This window comes from Mesoplodon densirostris, chromosome 1 (genome assembly GCF_025265405.1).
Source record: "Mesoplodon densirostris isolate mMesDen1 chromosome 1, mMesDen1 primary haplotype, whole genome shotgun sequence".
Classification (NCBI taxonomy): Eukaryota; Metazoa; Chordata; class Mammalia; order Artiodactyla; family Ziphiidae; genus Mesoplodon; species Mesoplodon densirostris.
Window position 1 is genome coordinate 156,824,921 of NC_082661.1, and position 18,818 is coordinate 156,843,738.

The 18,818-nt window shown below is 40.9% G+C and overlaps 1 protein-coding gene across 7 annotated transcripts in view; it reads right to left on the minus strand.

The window, feature by feature from the left end:
* TBC1D1 (TBC1 domain family member 1) overlaps positions 1 to 18,818 on the minus strand; it is a 231,997-nt gene that overhangs the window by 102,278 nt on the left and 110,901 nt on the right. For all 7 annotated transcript variants that reach the window (XM_060111224.1, XM_060111254.1, XM_060111233.1 and 4 more), the window contains 2 exons: positions 3,502 to 3,963; positions 1,454 to 1,543 (listed from right to left, as the gene is read on the minus strand). In XM_060111224.1, the coding sequence (XP_059967207.1) occupies positions 1,454 to 1,543; positions 3,502 to 3,963 (552 nt within the window). The remainder of the gene's footprint in view (positions 1 to 1,453; positions 1,544 to 3,501; positions 3,964 to 18,818) is intronic.

An 18,818-nucleotide genomic window follows, 5' to 3' on the forward strand; every position in this document is an offset into this window, starting at 1 on the left:
ACACAAAAAAATGAGAATTCTTCTTCGGTATCAAGGAATAAGCAGACGAGAGATTAACATAAAAACACATATGCACACACACGCAAACACATGCAGACACAAAGTTTAAAAGTTTTAAAACATATGTACTACTAAAATAACAAATATGTAAATACTGAAGTAAACGGGTAGGAAGGATGAGTCAAAAATTATACACAGAAAAGAATAGAGACGCTTTTAAACATAAGATATGAAGGCCAAAGTTCTACTATAGTTTCCTAAGAGCTCTTTTTAATAAATATTAATATGTATGCTTGTTTTGAAAGTATCAGCTAAGAGGCACCTTAATACAGATAAGACATCACCCATAAACATTAATATGCAGCATCTCCTGAAAGCACCAGCAGGCAAGAGACATGAGTGCTGACAGCTTGAAGGGCAGGTGATCATGTAAACTTGTAAACTGTACCCTTTAGGAAATAATTAAACTATCACATGAAAAAGCAGATATTTAATACTAACATTACAATAGAAATAGCAGCAAATCAAGATAAAACATCTATGGAGAATCTCACTTTCAGGGCAAGTATTTCCCAATAAACAGGCAATCACTGACATACCCTGGCATCTCCATCAATGTTCTCCAACACAAGTTAAGCACATGCTAGTGGTTACTCCTCAGGGGAATATGATTTGGAAAAAGTGGTTTCCTATTTGATCTTACTCAGGAACGTTCTTTATTTTCACCTTTTGGGGGAAAAAATTCCCTGCTGCATTCTTATGTAGATCACATTATAAATCAACAAACAATGAGACTTTCATTATATCTTATTAATTTTGAGAAAATGGAAGCAAGAAAATAAGTCAGACTTTTAAAAAGTAGCCAAACTACTTTGCTAGGAAGATCCTGAGTAAAATTGGCATAGCTCGTTATAATTGATAGATTCTCCAAAATCTCTCTATGAAACACACCCAGGAGATTTGCAAGCAAAAACTCAAGTAGATACTGTACTCTGAGGAAAACATCCTCAAAAGTAGTCACTATTTATTATATTTTAAGGAAGAAGAAATAATGATCTTGGTACCCCCAAAGTTATGAATTTTTATAAAGTAAAAATAAGTATCTATTTAAATATATTATATGTGTGTGAATGTATATATAAATATGCACACACACACACAGACACACACACACACACACCTGGAAATCATGACTGTGGAACATTACGACCAATGCCTGAAAAAAAAGAAAAGGAGACCTATTTTCTCCAGTAGGATGGTTGCTAAAAGGAAAATTCTTAATTTCAAAATTATATTTATAGTTTGCCTTAATACACAAAAGGAAATGCAAGATCACAAACCCAGTACTTAGAAAGCATACATCTTGTGACCGTAATCACTTCTGCTGAATGACAGTAAAAGAATTCATTAAAAAATCAAATGGCAATTGAGCTGATAACCCATCTCCATTTACCTGAGAGCAAAAGGATATCTCCTTAAAATTTTTCTCCAACGCTATTTTTTTGGTGTCAGGACTGATGAGGTAAACTTCAGATTGACCAATCTTAAAAGACAAACAAAAAAAGAAACTAGCTTTTTATGAACACTGAATTCAGATTTATACACAAACTTTCTCATTTCATAACCTATGAAAATAAAGACTCAATGGGTCAAGCTCCTATAGAATTCTGACCATCTCATGTAGAAAATCACTTCAAGGTCACAATCTATCCTACAGATTTCAGGTAGCACAGACAACCATCAGTGTGTTCACCTACATCAGGCAGCAGTCTTGAGGTGAAAGGACCAAATATACAGAAGTTGGCAACTAAGCCTCAGGTTCCCATATCCCCCCCTTTGTAAGGAAGAGAGGTTTCTACATAAGTGAACCTCCCAGGAAACAGGAGCTTCTCTTTCAAGATTTCTAGAACACTTCCTAATGATTAGAAAAGTCTTCTTAAATTATTGTTAAAACAATCTACCATTTGTTGAATGTATACTGTGTTAGGTATTCACTACTGCTTACCTGGCTTTCTAAAAAAGCTAGAGCGTTAGCACAAATTAACACTGTCTTACAGGCCTGGATCAGCATAACAGATCTCCATTACAGCAGGGGACGTCTGCAATAACTACACTGTTAACTGTGCAGCATCCCTCCCTCACCTTGCTGCTCCCTGAACCCAGCTGGCCACAATGAAACCTCTGCTCAGTGAAAATCACTTCCTCAAGAAAGTCTTCCCTGATTCCCCTGATGCCCTCACAGCATCCTTTACTTCTCCTTTACGGCATTTATCACAATTTTAGTGAGACAATTACCTGTACAATCAATTGCCAGTCTCTCATTGGAATCTAAATTCCACGTGGGCAGAGATCATGCCTGTCTTGTTCACTGCTGTATTTCTAATGTATTACACAGGACCCTGTATACAGCAGTCACATAATAAGTACTTGAAAATAAATGCACTGAGCAGCTTTCCCAATGACACCAAGAGGTTTTTTGCTTTGTTTTGTTTTTTTAAAATATATATCACACATTACAGCACCAGACTGACTGCCAACATAGCACTCTTTTCAGTATACTAGGTCAACCATGAAAAGAGGAAGAAATCGGCCCTCCGACACCCCATCTTGATCTTGAACCTGCATACATCCACACAGCCAGCTTCCTCACCCCTGGGCCATCCACTGCCCCGAATTAGGCACAGATGCCAAGACATTACATTTAAGCTCATGTTGCTCTCTCTAGAATGTCAGTCAGGCTTAGGCCAAAGAAGAGACAGAGGAGGCCGAGGAACAATCCACTCCCTATATTGTCAGAGACCAGCTTGCTACTGAGCCAGCTGAGTCCCATCGGCTCAGACCCAGAGGACTCCCAGGGAGGGCACCCTGACCAAAAGAGCCAAGATCAGCATGGAACCCAGGAGCGGCGACTGCCAGGGACAGCTTCCCTGCCCATGCCTTTTCTGGCAGTTGGCTGTCAGTTTACCAAACCATTTCCAGAAAAAAGTGAGTGAGCAATTGGCTAAACTAATATTTCAGCTTGGGTATCAATTTCAAATATCATGTTATCCCCAAACCTAATTATCCAGACAACAAAGGGTAAGTATTTTACAAATCAGTAAAAACAGTAAAGAAGGAGTATTTTCCAAAAAGATTTTGTTGAAATACATTACTTGAAATTAATATCCATTTAAAAAATCTCCTTTGGGGGCCTCTTTTACACATATTAACTCTTCTTTCCACATTGAAAAGGTATCTTCACAACCATGGGGGAGGGGGATAAAAATCATAGAGGATATAAGATAAAAGTCTCTTTATGTGACCCCCTGATGAATTCCAAAGGCTAATTAGGGACTAAATAAGGATTTTATCTTGAGAAAAGAATTATTCAGTATAAAAACATATGGATTCACACATAAATCCAAAAGAAATTCACAAAGAATCTTCGCTTGATAAAGCAGATTTTCTTTTAAACACACAGATCAGACTGGGGATGCGCATGAGGCTTTGATAATATTTTACCGTGAAGAGCATAGTTCGATTTTCCTCAATATCCGTCGGCTGCACAATATTGTGTCCACTAATCAGGTGGTTCTCGATGTCGTTCTCCTCAAAGGAGCTGAAAAAACTACTACTCCGCAGGCCTGCATCCTGAAACTCCTTCCTGAAGGCCAAGGAGCGCAGCCCGGGCTGGGAGAAGGACTTGCGCATCGGCCGCGGACCCCGCTCCCGGTCCCCCGGCGGCTGCGGCGCAGCCCGGAGCTGATCCGAGGAGGAGAAGCCGCCGCCGCTCACGTGGCTGAAGCCCTCGATGCACTCGTCGATCAGGGCGGGCGGGGCCTTCCTGTGCGCCACCGCCACGCGGCCGCAGAACAGCACCTCGAACTTCTTGGCGAACGTGTCATCGAACTCGGAAGGGAAGCGGAGCTCCTCCTGGCGGGCGATCTTCCCGGCCTGCCGGATGGAGCTGATGATCTCAGGCACCTGCCGGGCAAGGAAGGAGTGTTATTTGGAACCCGCAGTGGTTGGCGTGGCACAGAGCCCGCATCCACAGGAGCCAACGCCATGCTCTCCCCACAGGCACACGGCGTATTCCATCGCACCGGCCTGAAGGAGCATCCCACTGGGAATCTGGGACCAGGAGAGGGAAATGGGCAACTTAAACAGAGACAAGAAGGGGATAAGTATTTACTAAGCACCTCTTCCACGCTGGGGCTATGCTAGAGGATTCGCGCACCCAACACCCTGCAAGCTTAAGTAAGGAGCTCACAGCCACACAGCCACACGTGGCAAGTCAAACTCAGGCTGGTCCCCCCACTCCAAAGCCAAAGGTCTCCTCCGGGAAGCTGCCACCAAAACATTATGCAGTTATTCTAATTTCATGGCAGTGCGTCTTGGCAGTGCATCAAGTCTTCCAAAATAAATGATGGGATGAGGAGAACAAGACTGTAATTATCTTATACAACCTTTCTTCTAATCATAACATCATTATTTTCTCTAATGACAACTAACAATTTATTCCTCAGTCTTATATTCCCCAATAGTTGAATAGTATTGACTACACAGCTAGGAGGTTTTAATCAAGGAGTAAGCAACCCATGACAGTATCATCATCAGGGCAACACACTGGGGCTTCTTTCCACTGAGCTTCTAAAGCCTTTGATTCCTAATGTAAAGTCATGATCAAGAGAATGAAAAAAAGGATCTCGTGTGCTACTGTCGGCACTACTGCTACACCCTCTCATCATTAGCTTCTGACAAGATCCCTCAAAGAAGCCACAGACCAAGATGAGTCCTCAACCGCATGAATAAGCATCTGTACAGTCATCTGGATGATGTACAGCTTCAGTATTAACACAAAACAGGCACAAATTCAATTTTCATAAGGAAGGGCCTAGTTTTTATGCCCTAACACCCAAAGCCATTTTTTCCTTTTCTCTTTGTAAGAAAATCCAATTTAAGACCCAATACCCATAGGCCCAATGTCTTTTTAACGACATTATAGAGGGAAAAGAACCCCTTTTCAATCCAAGTCAAAGATCAATACATACAGTAAAGGGAAGTGGTTTTAGTGGATTTTAAGAAGCAAGCTTATATTCTGTGTTCATAACATAATCCCCAAAGACCCAATGACTCAAAACACTTTTCTCTTTGTGATTTCGTACCAAGCACACCTTAAAGACAATCTCTGCCATAAAGATTAAGATGTATTCTTTCAAGATCTTTTATCGTACAAAAAGTCAGTTTTATCTTCAGAGATTTTATGTTTTAAAAAATTAATTCCTGAAGCATAAGACCTAAATGACACTAAGGAAGCCGGAATTTCAACATCAAGCAACCATGTGCCCTGAGTATTTTCTTGAGCTGTAGCTCATTCCTCCACTGACAAATAATTACATATCCTGTGGAGGCCTAAAAATTGTTCATCAATATAAAAGACAGGACAGAGAGAAGAAAGTAGAAAGTCTAGATTTCATTCACACCTTTGCCAACCAGTCACTACAGGAACTTGGCAAAAACAGCCTGTTTTTCTCTCTGGGGGAAAAAAAATGCTTACAAGATTTTTCAGGTAAAAGTTATTTCTGTAAGGGTAAAGAATAATGACTTTTTCAAAAAAAAATTTATGCAAGTATAAACCTTGCTGCTTTTCTGAGCAAGTGGGTAAAATTATTTTATCAGGAGCCATGTGAATCTTCCTAATTATTAACCCCACTCTCTGAACAGAAAATTCAAAGCTTACTCAGTCTTTTGAGGCTTTTTTTTAAACAATAACTGACATTTCTATATGCTGGGTCTTCCACTGCATCTGAAGTGAGTAATGAATGGTGTCTTTCATTACATACCAAAGGGGAGAGAAAATGTGTGAAGTCACATGAATTTATGGTGACTCAGCAATAAAAGGTACAAACACAAGTAAGACACAAAGTTGAGAATTTGCTTGTTCCCTCGCTTCACAGGGTCAGAGGAGGCTAAAGAGCACATTACATCGTCCTTGGTCAGAATTGAGCTGTGGTCATTTTTCCTACCACCAATCTCTCATATCCTTTGATTAGAATCTTCGAAAGACACGCTTTAGTCAAAGACCAGTGCCTCTCCCTGCTCTAGCAGGTGCCTCTCCCTGCTCTAGTGAGCTGTGTGAATATGCGTATCAAGGAGATAATTGGGGTTAAAAAAGAATCTCAGGGATCCTGACAAGAATATAACAATTTCAGAATATTTGAAGGCGTACTGTCAAACACAGTTTCAACAATAAATTGTAAATAGTTAAAAATCTAACGTTTTTAAAACATTTCTGTAAGTCATTCAAGTATACTAGGAGACTAAGTAAAAAGTGGGCTCCACATGTGCCTAAGTTTGTAAAATTTTCATAGTTTAGTTCCCTTAACCAGAACAGACCTGAGCACCATTTTTTGAAAAAATGAAGGCATATGACAAACCCACAGCTAATGTCATACTCAACAGTGAAAAGCTGAAAGCACTCACTCTAAGATCAGGAACAAGACAAGGATCTCTCGTCACTTTTATTCAACACAGTTTTGGAAGTCCTAGCCAAGCAATCAAAGAAAAAGAAATAAAGGAATCCAAATTGGAAAGGAAGAAGTAGAACTGTCACTGTTTGCAGATGACATGACACTATACATAGAAAATCCTAAAGATGGTACCAGAAAACTACAAGAGCTCACCAATGAATTCAGTAATGTTCCAGGATACAAAATTAATACACTGGGGACGTCCCTGGTGGTGCAGTGGTTAAGAATCCGCCTGCCAATGTAGGGGACATGGGTTCGAGCCCTGGTCCAGGGTGATCCCACATGTCATGGAGCAACTAAGCCCATGTGCCACAACTACTGAGCCTGCTCTCTAGAGCCCGCAAGCCACAACTACTGAGCCCATGTGCCACAACTACTGAAGCCCATGCGCCTAGAGCCCATGCTGCGTAACAAGAGAAGCCACCGCAATGAGAAGAAGAAACTGTCTTTTCTCCAATAAGTGGTGCTGGGAAAACTGTACAGCTACATGTAAAAGAATGAAATCAGAACATTCTCTAACACATATACAAAAATAAACTCAGAATGGCTTAAAGACCTAAATGTAAGAATGGATACTATAAAACTCCTAGAGGAAAACATAGGCAGAACACTCTTTGACATAAATTGAAGCAATATTTTTTTGGATCCGTCTCCTAAAGGGAATAAAAGTGAAGACAAACAAAGGGGACCTAATTACACTTAAAAGCTTTTGCACAACAAAGGACACCACTGACAAAACAAAGACAGTCTAGTAGATGGGAGAAAATATTTGCAAATGATATGACCGATAAGGGATTAATATCTAACATATATAAACAGCTCATACAACTTAACATCAAAAAGACAAACAACCCAATTTTAAAAATGGGCAGAAGAATAGACATTTTTCCAAAGAAGAAAGGCAGATGGCCAACAGGCACAGGAAAAGATGCTCAACATCACTAACCATCAGGGAAATGCAAATCAAAACCACAGTGATCTCACACCTGTCACAGAACAGCTATCATCAAAAAGAACACAAATAACAAATGTTGGCAAGGATGTGGGGAAAAGCGAACCCTCGTACACTGTTGGTAGGAATGTAAATTCGTGCAGCCACTGTGGAAAACAGTATGGAGGTTTCTCAAAAAGCTAAAAATAGAACTACCATATGACCCAGCAATTCCACTACTGGGTATATATCTGAGAAAAACAAAAATGAATTTGAAAAGATACATGCACCCCAATGTTCACAGCAGCATTATTTACAATTGCCAACACATGGAAAAAACCTGTGTCCATCAACATATGAATGGATAAAGAATAGGTGGTGTATATATATACAATGGAATACTACTCAGCCATAAAAAAGAATGAAAGTTTACCATCTGCAGCAACGTGGATGGATTTAGAGGGCATTATGCTAAGTGAAATAAGTCAGAGAAAATCACTTATATGTGTATGATATCACTTATATGTGAAGTCTAAAAAATACAACAAATTTAGTGAATATAACAAGAAGCAGACTTACAGATATAGAGAACTAGTGGTTACCAGTGGGGAGAGGAGCAACATAAGGGTACGGGAGCAGGAGGTACAAACTACTGGGTGTAAGATAGGTTTAAGGAGGTATTGTGGAACACAGGGAATACAGTCAATATTATGTAATAACTGTAAGCGGAAAGTAACCTTTTTGTTTTGTTTTGTTTTTTGGTGCACGGGCCTCTCACTGTTGTGGCCTCTCCCGTTGCGGAGCACAGGCTCCGGAGGCGCAGGCTCAGCGGCCATGGCTCACGGGCCCAGCCGCTCCGCGGCATGTGGGATCTTCCCAGACCAGGGCACGAACCCGTGTCCCCTGCATCGGCAGGCGGACTCTCAACCACTGCGCCACCAGGGAAGCCACGGAAAGTAACCTTTAAAAATTGTATAAAAATTTTTTAAAAAAGAAAAATGAAAGCATACTGTCCACTTGTGACGAAATCCTGAATTCTCTATTCTTTTTTTTTTTTTAACAAATTTATTTATTTTATTTTTGGCTGCGTTGGGTCTTCATTGCTGTGCATGGGCTTTTCTCTGGTTGCGAGAGGGGGCTACTCTTCGTTGCGGTACGCAGGCTTCTCACAGTGGTGGCTTCTCTTGTTGCGGAGCCTGGGCTCTAGGTGCATGGGCTTCAGTAGTTGTGGCATGCAGGCTCAGTAGGTGCGGTGCACGGGCTTAGCTGCTCCGTGGCATGTGGGATCTTCTGGACCAGTGATCAAACCCGTGTCCCCTGCATTGGCAGGCGGATTCTTAACCACCGCACCACAGGGAAGTCCCTGAATTCTCTATTCTTTATAACTCTGTCTTAGACTCACCTACACTGTTGCTTGTTACGTAAGGGAACTGGGCCATTTACTTCATTTAATTTTCAAACGTTGTCCTTGGTATGACTGGATGTCAGAAGGTAGGGATTCAGAAGTGTGAGATGAACACAAGGTAGCCCTCTGCCTTGGAAGGGAGTGGGGCCTGGAGGGAAATTTGGTTAGAACCCTTTACAGTAACAGAGATGGGGTTTGCTGGGAACCTGAACTAAGCAGCAAGCACTGAAGACAGAGAGAAAGGCTGTGTGAAAGATTCTGGAAGACAGACCCACAAGACTTGGTGATTACCCAGACAGGGGCATTGAGGGTGTGGAAGACTGCACGGGACTCACAGGGCTCTGGCTTAGACTTCTTCAGTAGGGAACACAGAAGCAGCAGGCTTGAGGAGAGGTTACAATGAACTCTGCTCCTGTCCATGCTGAGTACGACCAGGAGGACTTGAAAGTAAAGGCATCTAGTGGGCAGCTGGACAAGCCAGCCTGGAGTCCAAGACAGGAGATCTAGACTGGACATCACCAGCACATATACACAGACCAGAGGTGGCTGATGCCTTGAGAACAGAAAAAGGGAAAGTAAAGGAAGAGGGCAAAGATGAGATGTTTAGGATACACCAACATTTCAGGTATAAAGAAACTGAGGAATCACAGGCAGAGAAGCAGGAGGACAGGCAGGTAGGCAAGGATGATGCCAGAGGTGGCAAAGGAAACAAGCACTCCTTCTTCAAGAAAGGGAGAGGAGGGGGCTGAAAACAAACGAAGGGCTGAGACGGGTCTGCTGAAGTTGGCAGCTTACAGACAGACATATATAAAATAAAGAGGGGATGCCCACACTGACCGTCCAAAGTAAACAAGCAACTGAAAAATGTCTCAAGGTGACACTTTAGTCTATGAGAACGTATACTTCAAGTTACAATATTTACTGCAAATATACAGACACTTTCAGGGCAAATAGGCTGAGGTCAGTGGAGTTTATTCCCACGATATGATCTGAGTACTTTTAAAAAATCTTTTTTTAGTTTAGTCACAGCAATAATATCTACGTCATTTCTGATTGCAGATAAGCAGATAAAGTAAATCAACTAACTGCAGCAAAAACAAGAATCTGAAAAGCATTTTGCTGAGATAAATTCAATGAGGGTTTGAGATATGGTCTTCTTTCAATAACAGGAATCACAACAAAAATGTAAATTGAAATGAATCGCCAATAAGGAAGAAACAGGCCCTCTTTTAGACATATAAAAATTTACTGAACTGCCCTTCTGTCAACCTATTTGAATTTATACTAAAGGTCAATTTTAAAGCAAGTCTGCACTTATTTCACAGCCAAAACAAGTTTCTTTTGAATTCACATACTAACAAATACACAGTATAGTATGAAGTTTCTGTAGCAGGCTTGAGTGAATATTGTTGTATAAGCAGCCAGAAAATGGTACTCTAAGAGAATTAGAAATATTCATTTCTGTAAATAAAGTCCTTATTTAAACCTGTGGGTCAAGTTTCTTTTCAAGGATTTGTGGATTTTAAAGGATTATAAACACACGGCAAGTGTAATTTTATTCACAAGGACTTAGGAAAGAGCTCCTGAAACAGTATTTAGAACAAAAAGCCATTTCACTGTACGTTTACACTTTTGTTTTTCTGCCAACTAGTAACAACTAAAATATTAAATGAATCTAAAGCAGCCCATATTTGCATTTAGAACTCTAGCATTTCCTCCTGTTATTTAAGATTAAAGCATTCCAAAATTGCAAAAACATGGCAGGCCACACTGTGTTTTGTCCGTTGGATTAAATGTTCCCACACTGCAAGGAGTTAAAACAAGCACTTCAAACAGAAAATAATCATTCCACATAATTATTTTCCAGAAGGAACAGACTTGTGTTTTGTTTTTGTTGATGAGTGGCTATTTGTACTTGTTGGTCATAAACAAGGTAAACAGGGGAAGAAAACGAAATTAAACCGTGTCTCCTCACTCTATCTTACATGCCTTGAATTTCATACAAAACGCCTAAGAAAATACCTTCTTACTAGTGCTCCATACTTAAGTTATTTAAAGAGAATAAGACAGCTGTCTGATGCTCTCTATATAAGACATGCGTGAGCATTCATATTACCCAACGATCCAGCCTGTCAAGACTAGATTCGAAATAAAGATGTGAATACACCTCATACAGTGAATAAGGCGAGATTCCTCCTGGCCTTAGTAGAGGTTCACAGTGCAGGGAGGAAGAGACACGTCTGCATGTGCAATTTCCAATGCGTGCTGGAGAAGTCTCGTCCCCAGGAGAGGTCTGTCGTAGCTCCTCAAAGGGAACCAATGCCTCCACTCCTGCTGTGCGCTTACAATTAGCCAAAGGGCAGATGAATGCATTACATCTTCCCCAAAGAAAGATCAAACGTGCTGTGAGCTGGCTGGGGAAGCGCCTGGCACGTCAGAAACGCTGATGACTGCTGGCCCCTAACGCAGGCCTCACACCCTCAGTCAGGACTGCCTCAGCTTTCTATCCTCCAGATCAAACAGAAGTAGTAGTATTCAGCCACTCTAGTTCTGATACGGCAAACTGGATAAACTCTTATCTTAGTAGCTTTTAAACCCCATGAAAGGTGCAATGCAAACACAAAACCCAGCGTCATATTCCAAAATAATCATTTGAAAGGTTCACTACAACCTTCTGGCTAAACTGGCATTTTTCTACAAACACTTAAAACAATGAGACTGAAATCCAACTCAAGAAGTGATTTAATAGCTGCAGGAGCTAACAAAAGAAGGTGGGGGAAGAAAGGGAGAGTAGGAGAAGATAGTGCTGTAAGATTATGAAGTTGCTTCCTAAGTTTTCTAAAACAATTTTGAGAAGCCAAGACATTTTCAATGGTCAGCATAAACACTGACAGTAATCACTGGACGTTCAACCTGGGAACATGAGTCCTCAAAGTCCAACCCTCTTCATTTAATGCACTGATTCACAACTCAAATGTGGCCACACATTAGAACTGCCAATAATTTTAAAAACGAGTGACTACTCATCAGTTGAGGTGAAGCAGCCTGTGGAGGTGGGGCCCTGGCACCTGCAGTTTTCAGAAGCACCTGACAGCTCTCAGCTCTCCTACCACCTGTCCTCTGTCATGCCCGAGGTAAGGAATGCACTCTTCTCCCTGCCCGCTACACCATCACACTCAAAATCCATGGGATTATTAAGACCCTAGGCAAGCTGTGAACAGCAATAAAGCAGCCCAACTGCACAGATCCAGACTCTGCTCACAGCACAGATGAACAAACTAGTGAAGACAAAAACACAAGACTCGCCACACAGATATCTGACAAGCTATTTATACCATTTAAGGGCAAATTTGATTTGCAAATAAATTGACTGTATTTCAGAGGTCTCAGGTTATTAAACAAGTAAGAGCAAATGCCTTATAAGAAATGCTACTCTATAATTTTGATTAAAGTTTACTTCAAAATAATCTCTCCAAGATTACAAAACATTCACAAATATAATGAACTAGCAGTTAACCATAGCAATCACCCGGTATCAGTTATGTATGTTACATAATCTTTGAAAAGGGACACTGCGGTCTCTTTTCTACAAGGCAGGGGAACTAAAAACGTATAAATGTGCTATAAGAAACCATTAAACAGAGCGCTGGTTCCTTCTCCAGGACACACGCCATAATTAGTTTCTATAAATGATGCCCTTTTGAAATTGTATCACTGAGGAGAGATCTTCAATAAAGGAATATTTGGTCACATAGTGTGCATTTATAAACAAAACAGTGAAACCAGCTAGAGCACTGGGCACCAATACTGTTTTTCTTCTACCTAAAATCACCCAGGACCAAACATATTAAACTCATTAGGTGGGACACACAGGCCCACCCAACCCACAGTTCATGAAGCCACAGTTCCCGGACCATGTCCCCTGCAATGGAAGCAAGGAGTCTTAACCACCGGACTGCCAGGGAAGTCCCCAGACTCCTTTTTAAACTCAGCAGCAGAATGTACTCTTTAGTCATCTTTTATTTTCAGTAACAAGCTTAATACACATCCATATAAAAGACAAATACAAAAACATATAAAGTTAAAGTTGCCTATAATCCCAAGCCCAGAAATAACACAGTTAGTGGTTTTTTTCTTACCTATGGCTGCTTGTGTATACTAAATGGCCATTTCCTTTACTTAAAAAAAAAAAAAAAAAAAAAAAAAGGATCACAGCTTTCTGCATTTATCATCATGGGCATAGTGTCAACCCATCCTAGAACCATCTCATTCCTTTCCGATCACAGCATCAATTTCATTTACTGCAAACACTGTACACAATGGAAATACCAAAAAAAAAAATTTTTTTTTTTTACCTATTCATGATCCAGTTCCAATTAACCTCATGCTAGCTGTCATGAACTCTGCTCAATCAGAAGCTGTTCTGACAAACGTGTGAGGAGCATCCCAAACTTTGCATACACCGCTTAGGCTCCCCATAGCTGCATTTAGAGCATGAAGTGTTTGTGTGCATGTGGGAAGGGGGGGAGGTAAGTAAGAGAGATGAGAGTGAACCCAGTATTGCTTTTTAGACCACAGAGAAACATTCCATTCGGAGGGAGATGGGGGAGAGAGGGCATGTGGGAGCAGAAACAGAATAAACTTTAAAAAGATAGAAAAAGTCAGCCCTAACTCCTTCCCCAGCTGAAGCCATGAATCTACTACACTGACAGTTCCTACAGGGAATTCTGGAGCTGAAATGCCAAAATAAGCTCCAAACTCTGCCACTTCATGCGCAAGTCTGAGCAAGACACCCAGCTTCTTAGAAGCTCAGCACCCTCTTATATCAAAATTGGATATTACCAGCTACACTTTTAGGTTGTTTTGAGGAGAAAATTAAACAATGTGAAAGTTGTTAGTGTAGAGCCTGGCACATATTAGCTTCCAAAAAATGCCAACTGTGACCTTCATGTTTGCCAAGTAAGAAAAGGTCAACTCTCTATTATTAAAGTAACAACACCTAAAGGCAATGAGCTTGCTATTATTCCAACTGCCTTTCAGTACAGAACTGGTAATAAGTGACAAAAATTTATTCCATATCAGCCAGCCACAGATAATGCCAATCACATTTTTAATGTGACCAAATTTCCAAACATCCTGTAGGCAATGGAACTCTCGCCCAGCTCACCCCACCCCCAACTTCCCAGCAATCCCCAAAATATAAGAGTAGCAAAGCTCTGATTAAAATGGAGCTGGGGAAGGAGGACATTCCCTTCTCCTTCCTCCTGCCAGCCCTGAGGTGTCACAAGGCCCACAGGAACAGAGAGTGAAAACCACTACCTTACAAAACTACACAGGTCTGTGAGTGGCAAACAGTTTCTGTGGCACTTTCAGGACAGCCCTACAAACTTCAGAGCATAAAACACCTAAATGCTTGAACGTCAGCTCTAAGACAGAAAAATTATTGTCTATTTTGCTCACTGATACAGCCCAAAGTGCCTAGGACAGTGCCTGGCATACAGCAAGTATGCTCAATGTATGAATGATTGCAATTGAAAGTTTAGTGATTTCAAGGCTTTTAAGTGATAAGAGATATCTCAAGTAGACCTTAGAAGAGAAACCATGATAAACCTGTGGAATCTCCAACACAATGCCTGTGCATAGTATGCATACAACAAATATTTGCAGAAGGAACAGATGCTGTAAAAATAGCAAACCAGAAACACTTTGACTAAATCTTTTCGGATTATAAGATTTTTCTAGACAGCTGAAGGCTGCCCCTTTAAGCACCTAAGCTATTTTTATTTTAACCATTTTTGGATGGGAATCGTTCAGCATATTTTTTCAAAGGCTACAGAGAATGTACTTTAACGCTTTTTTTTTGTGGTGAGCGTATATTACAATGACCACAAGAGCTACTGAGGCTGTGCAAAGCTCCGTGCTGCCAGGGGTTAAGGCAACAGGCAAGGGGTGTATGGGAATGAGAGACGGTATCTCAGCTTTTAATTACATACCCCACATTCCTACCAGTCCTCCCAAAGTAAATGTTGGTATGCTCTCTCAAATGCACCCCAGGGACCAAAGCAGAGGCTCCTAAACTCGCTGTGCCACAGACCCCCTCTGACAAACCCCTACGGACTCTTCTCAGAGTTAGATTTTTAAATGCCATAGGCATTTACACAAAGCAATACAAAAGAATTATACCAAGAGGGAATTATCCAAATAATTATGATAAAGCATTATGTGCTTATTACCAAACTTGTCTAGCGGCAAATCGTATGTCTGCCATAATTCAAAGTAATGATGAGCATATACAGTATTTCTGAGAGATGTGTAGCAACTATAATGCAATATGAAAACACGTGATTTTATTGATGTTACTATCACAGGAGTTGCTAATGCTACGGGGAGGGTGATGACTCATAACTGAAGATGTTAAAGTGCAGTTAAAGGTTAGTGGAAATAAAGGTGAATTTTTTTCCCCATCCAAGTTCAGGGACCTCCACTCCCAACTTCCATCCTCAGATTCCAGGTTAAGGATTCTTGGACTTAAGGAAGTGGGGGTGTCAGGGGGGTGGGTGCAGCGGAGGGACCAGCTACAATTAACTCAAACATAAGATCACCACCACCGTCAGCCATCTCTCTCAGGATCATGGTGTGTATATACTGCATAGATGAACAATAAAACAAAGCCATCCCACCACCCCAATGCACACATAAATCTAGCTGAAAATGGGAAAACTAGACCAGAAGCTTTAGCCATCGAAGTCTACAAAGGGATATTACAATGTTATGATGCAGCCCATAAGGGAAGCAAAATCTAAGTGGGTTAAAACTCAAATGTCCATTACTTAGAGTTACGGAATTAATTTCTATATAATGTAAATTCTTCATCAATATAAAACATTACAACTCTTTTCACATGTTATAAGTACTCAATTTAAGTCTGATGTGATGTATTGCCTAGCTAGTCCTTGATTATGACAATTTAGTCTAATATACAAACAAATGAAAATAATTTTCAACTGTCAACTTTACGTTAGCCCTGACAATGGGAGGGTAGGAAAATATGACAAAATAAATACCTTTGAATCCTCATTTCAAGAAACTGTCATTTAGGCTGCAGCTCACATTGGACAAGTGCAGGCAAGCAGGGGAGCCTTTACTCTAGAATGTTCTTCCATCGACTCTCCACTAGCATCTGCTGATTCTTCCAGACGCGTTCAAGCACCTCCACTCCCACGGGACCCGGACCGCTGTGGTAATACAGGTCACAGCACTGACATTTGGGGCTGGGAATGGGGTGTCGTTTGATTCATTTCTGTGGACCCTGCAGGTTTGTGTTGGTATTTACTAAACACACACACTTTAATGTGAGAGGCAAGTGAACGGCACTTTTCTGTTTCTCTACCTTAAAGTGTAAAATAAATAATGTAATCTAATTAAACTTAATTTAAATATATTTATTTGAAAATACACCAAAGTCAGGCAGGAAAACTGTATAGGTTAAAATGAAAGAGACAAAAAATAAAATGACTATTTTCATGAACCTTACCTAATATCAGGTAGAGAAAGTGTGACACCAATATTCTATACAATCATACACACACTGTCCAGGGAAAAGGTGAACTTCTGAGACCTTCATCGAATCAAGTAGTTTAAGTTAATATCACATCTCGGGCACTAACCCCCCACTTATGGAAGCCAACTACGTGCCAGACACCATGCTTCACATAGATTACCTCGCTGCATCCTCACACCAACCCTCTGAGGAAAACCATGCTATTTCCATTTTACAGAAACACAGACTCTTCTGGATCAGTGCTGGGCACTGGGGCTGTCGATGAACATGACCATCTAAGTGGGGAAAGAAAGACAGCACCTTTTAGAAAATCAGGCACTGGAGGCCACGGGAGCGGCACGGGCCTCAGGTCACCAGTGAAGGGAGGAGAGGGCAGGACAGGAGGAGAGGAGCCCCGGGCTGAGCCTTCAAGGAGTCGAGGCTGGTCAGGAGAGGCAAGGAGGGCGCTCCCCTCGCCTAGCACATGGCGGGAGGCTGACACAGGTGAGGCTGGGCCAGCAGAGTTTCCAACAGATCACACGGCTGCTGTGGAGAGAATGGGTTTGATGGACAAAACAGCAGAAGGAGGATGACAGGAAGGAGGATGCTGAAGTGGGAATGGCTTAGTTCCCTGCCCTCACCCTGCTGAGAAGCTCAGTCCCAGAACCAAGGGCCTTGTCACCCCAGTGCCTGGCCCTTTTCCTCACATCAGATCGAATAAACGAATCCACTGTGAACAAAGGAGCATCTGAGCAGGAAGAAATGACGCCCTCCAGCTAGGGCTGTGGCAATACAAATGGAGAGAAGATGATGAGGCAAAGCACAATTCCAAAGGTCAAACAGGAAAGTATTAGTAATTCACTGGATGTGAGAGTTGACTGGTTGGATAGGAGAACCACCCACTGAGACCAAAAAAAAAAATCCAGAAATCTGAATACAAATTACAATTCCCTATTCATGCATATGAGTTCTCTCTCTTTTCAAGGTCATTTTATTCCTGAAGGAAGCACGGAAATTGTGTAGGTAGCGTGCGCTGCAGCCCAGAGAACAAGTCCCCACCCCATGCACCCAGTCCATTTTGGCATTCTGGGCCAAAACTCTGACAGGTTTTTTTAAAAGTATGTATGTGTTAAGAGCTATTATCTCTTCTACTTATTTTCAGCAAAAGAGATGCAATTTTAAACACTGCTTATCACTAAAGATCTGGAAGGGACTGCCCATGGTTATCTCTGGGTCGAAGAAATTCGGTGGTTCCTTATTTTTGCTTATCAACATGTTATTTTTCTGTATTTACATATATTGCTTTTGCAATCTCACAAAAAGTTTAATTTTAAAAAAGTACATTTTTCTTAAACTTTAAGAAATGTTAGAGGTTACTGTCTAGTTTTATTAGATAAAGCCTTCCAGGGACAAAATTATTTGGAGGAAAAAACTCTTCATTTTAAATATATGATAAATTATTTTCAATGCAGTATTTCAGCATACATTTCTAAGTGCCCCCAAATGCTTCACTACATAACACACAAAATTTAAGTCATGGGACACCATCTGAAAAATAAACTTCCCTATCCACAGAAACTAAAAACTTTAGATGACAGTCTAAAAGCGATATTCAAAAGACTGCCCTTTTATATGCATAGGTAATTACTTAAGACAAAAATTTGTAGCTTAAATAAAAATTGTGATAATAGTAAGAACTGGCCTGTCTTATGAAGCTGACAGCTCAAACTTGAGTTTAGATAAACCATTAGCCCTCTTAGTCAGATAAATACTCTTGCTACTTCCTAGGACTTGCAGTAAAATCAATCTAATTCAATTATAACATTTGTGGACACAGTATGGAATCACCTTGACAACATCAATATTAATTTTTATAAACACAAAATAATTTATAGCATAGGGCTACCCTCTGCATATACGGTGCCTTTGTCCAAATTACTGAAAGCCCAAAACCCCTGTCCTCTCCAACCTCACAAACAAAAAGACTCTGGTATGCCAAGTGTGGCCTGGATCTCAGCCCCTGCTTGCCCTGTCGGATGGATGCTTTTGTGCAGTATGCAACCTGCACACACTTATCTGGCAGCCCATTCACAGCCCTGTCACCCGCATCTGTGAGATCCATAGTAGTTTCCAGGAGCATGTTAGAAATTTAAACTTACTAATGCATGACTGCCTGACTTAACTGCCAGAAGGGGTTCTGCTATGGCTTATAAATATTAGTTATAAACCATATTATTTACAGTTTTAAAATACTGCACCACACTAGCTTTTACAGCATTAACTGCATTCTTGAATAAAACCTATCATGTATGTTCAAGAATCCCAAATTTCATTCAGATGAGTGGTAGAAACAGGTCTTTTCTCTCGTATCATCTCAGTCCATTTTTGGAAATAAACTATACTCACCAGTGGCATCCCCTTTCTTTCATCTTG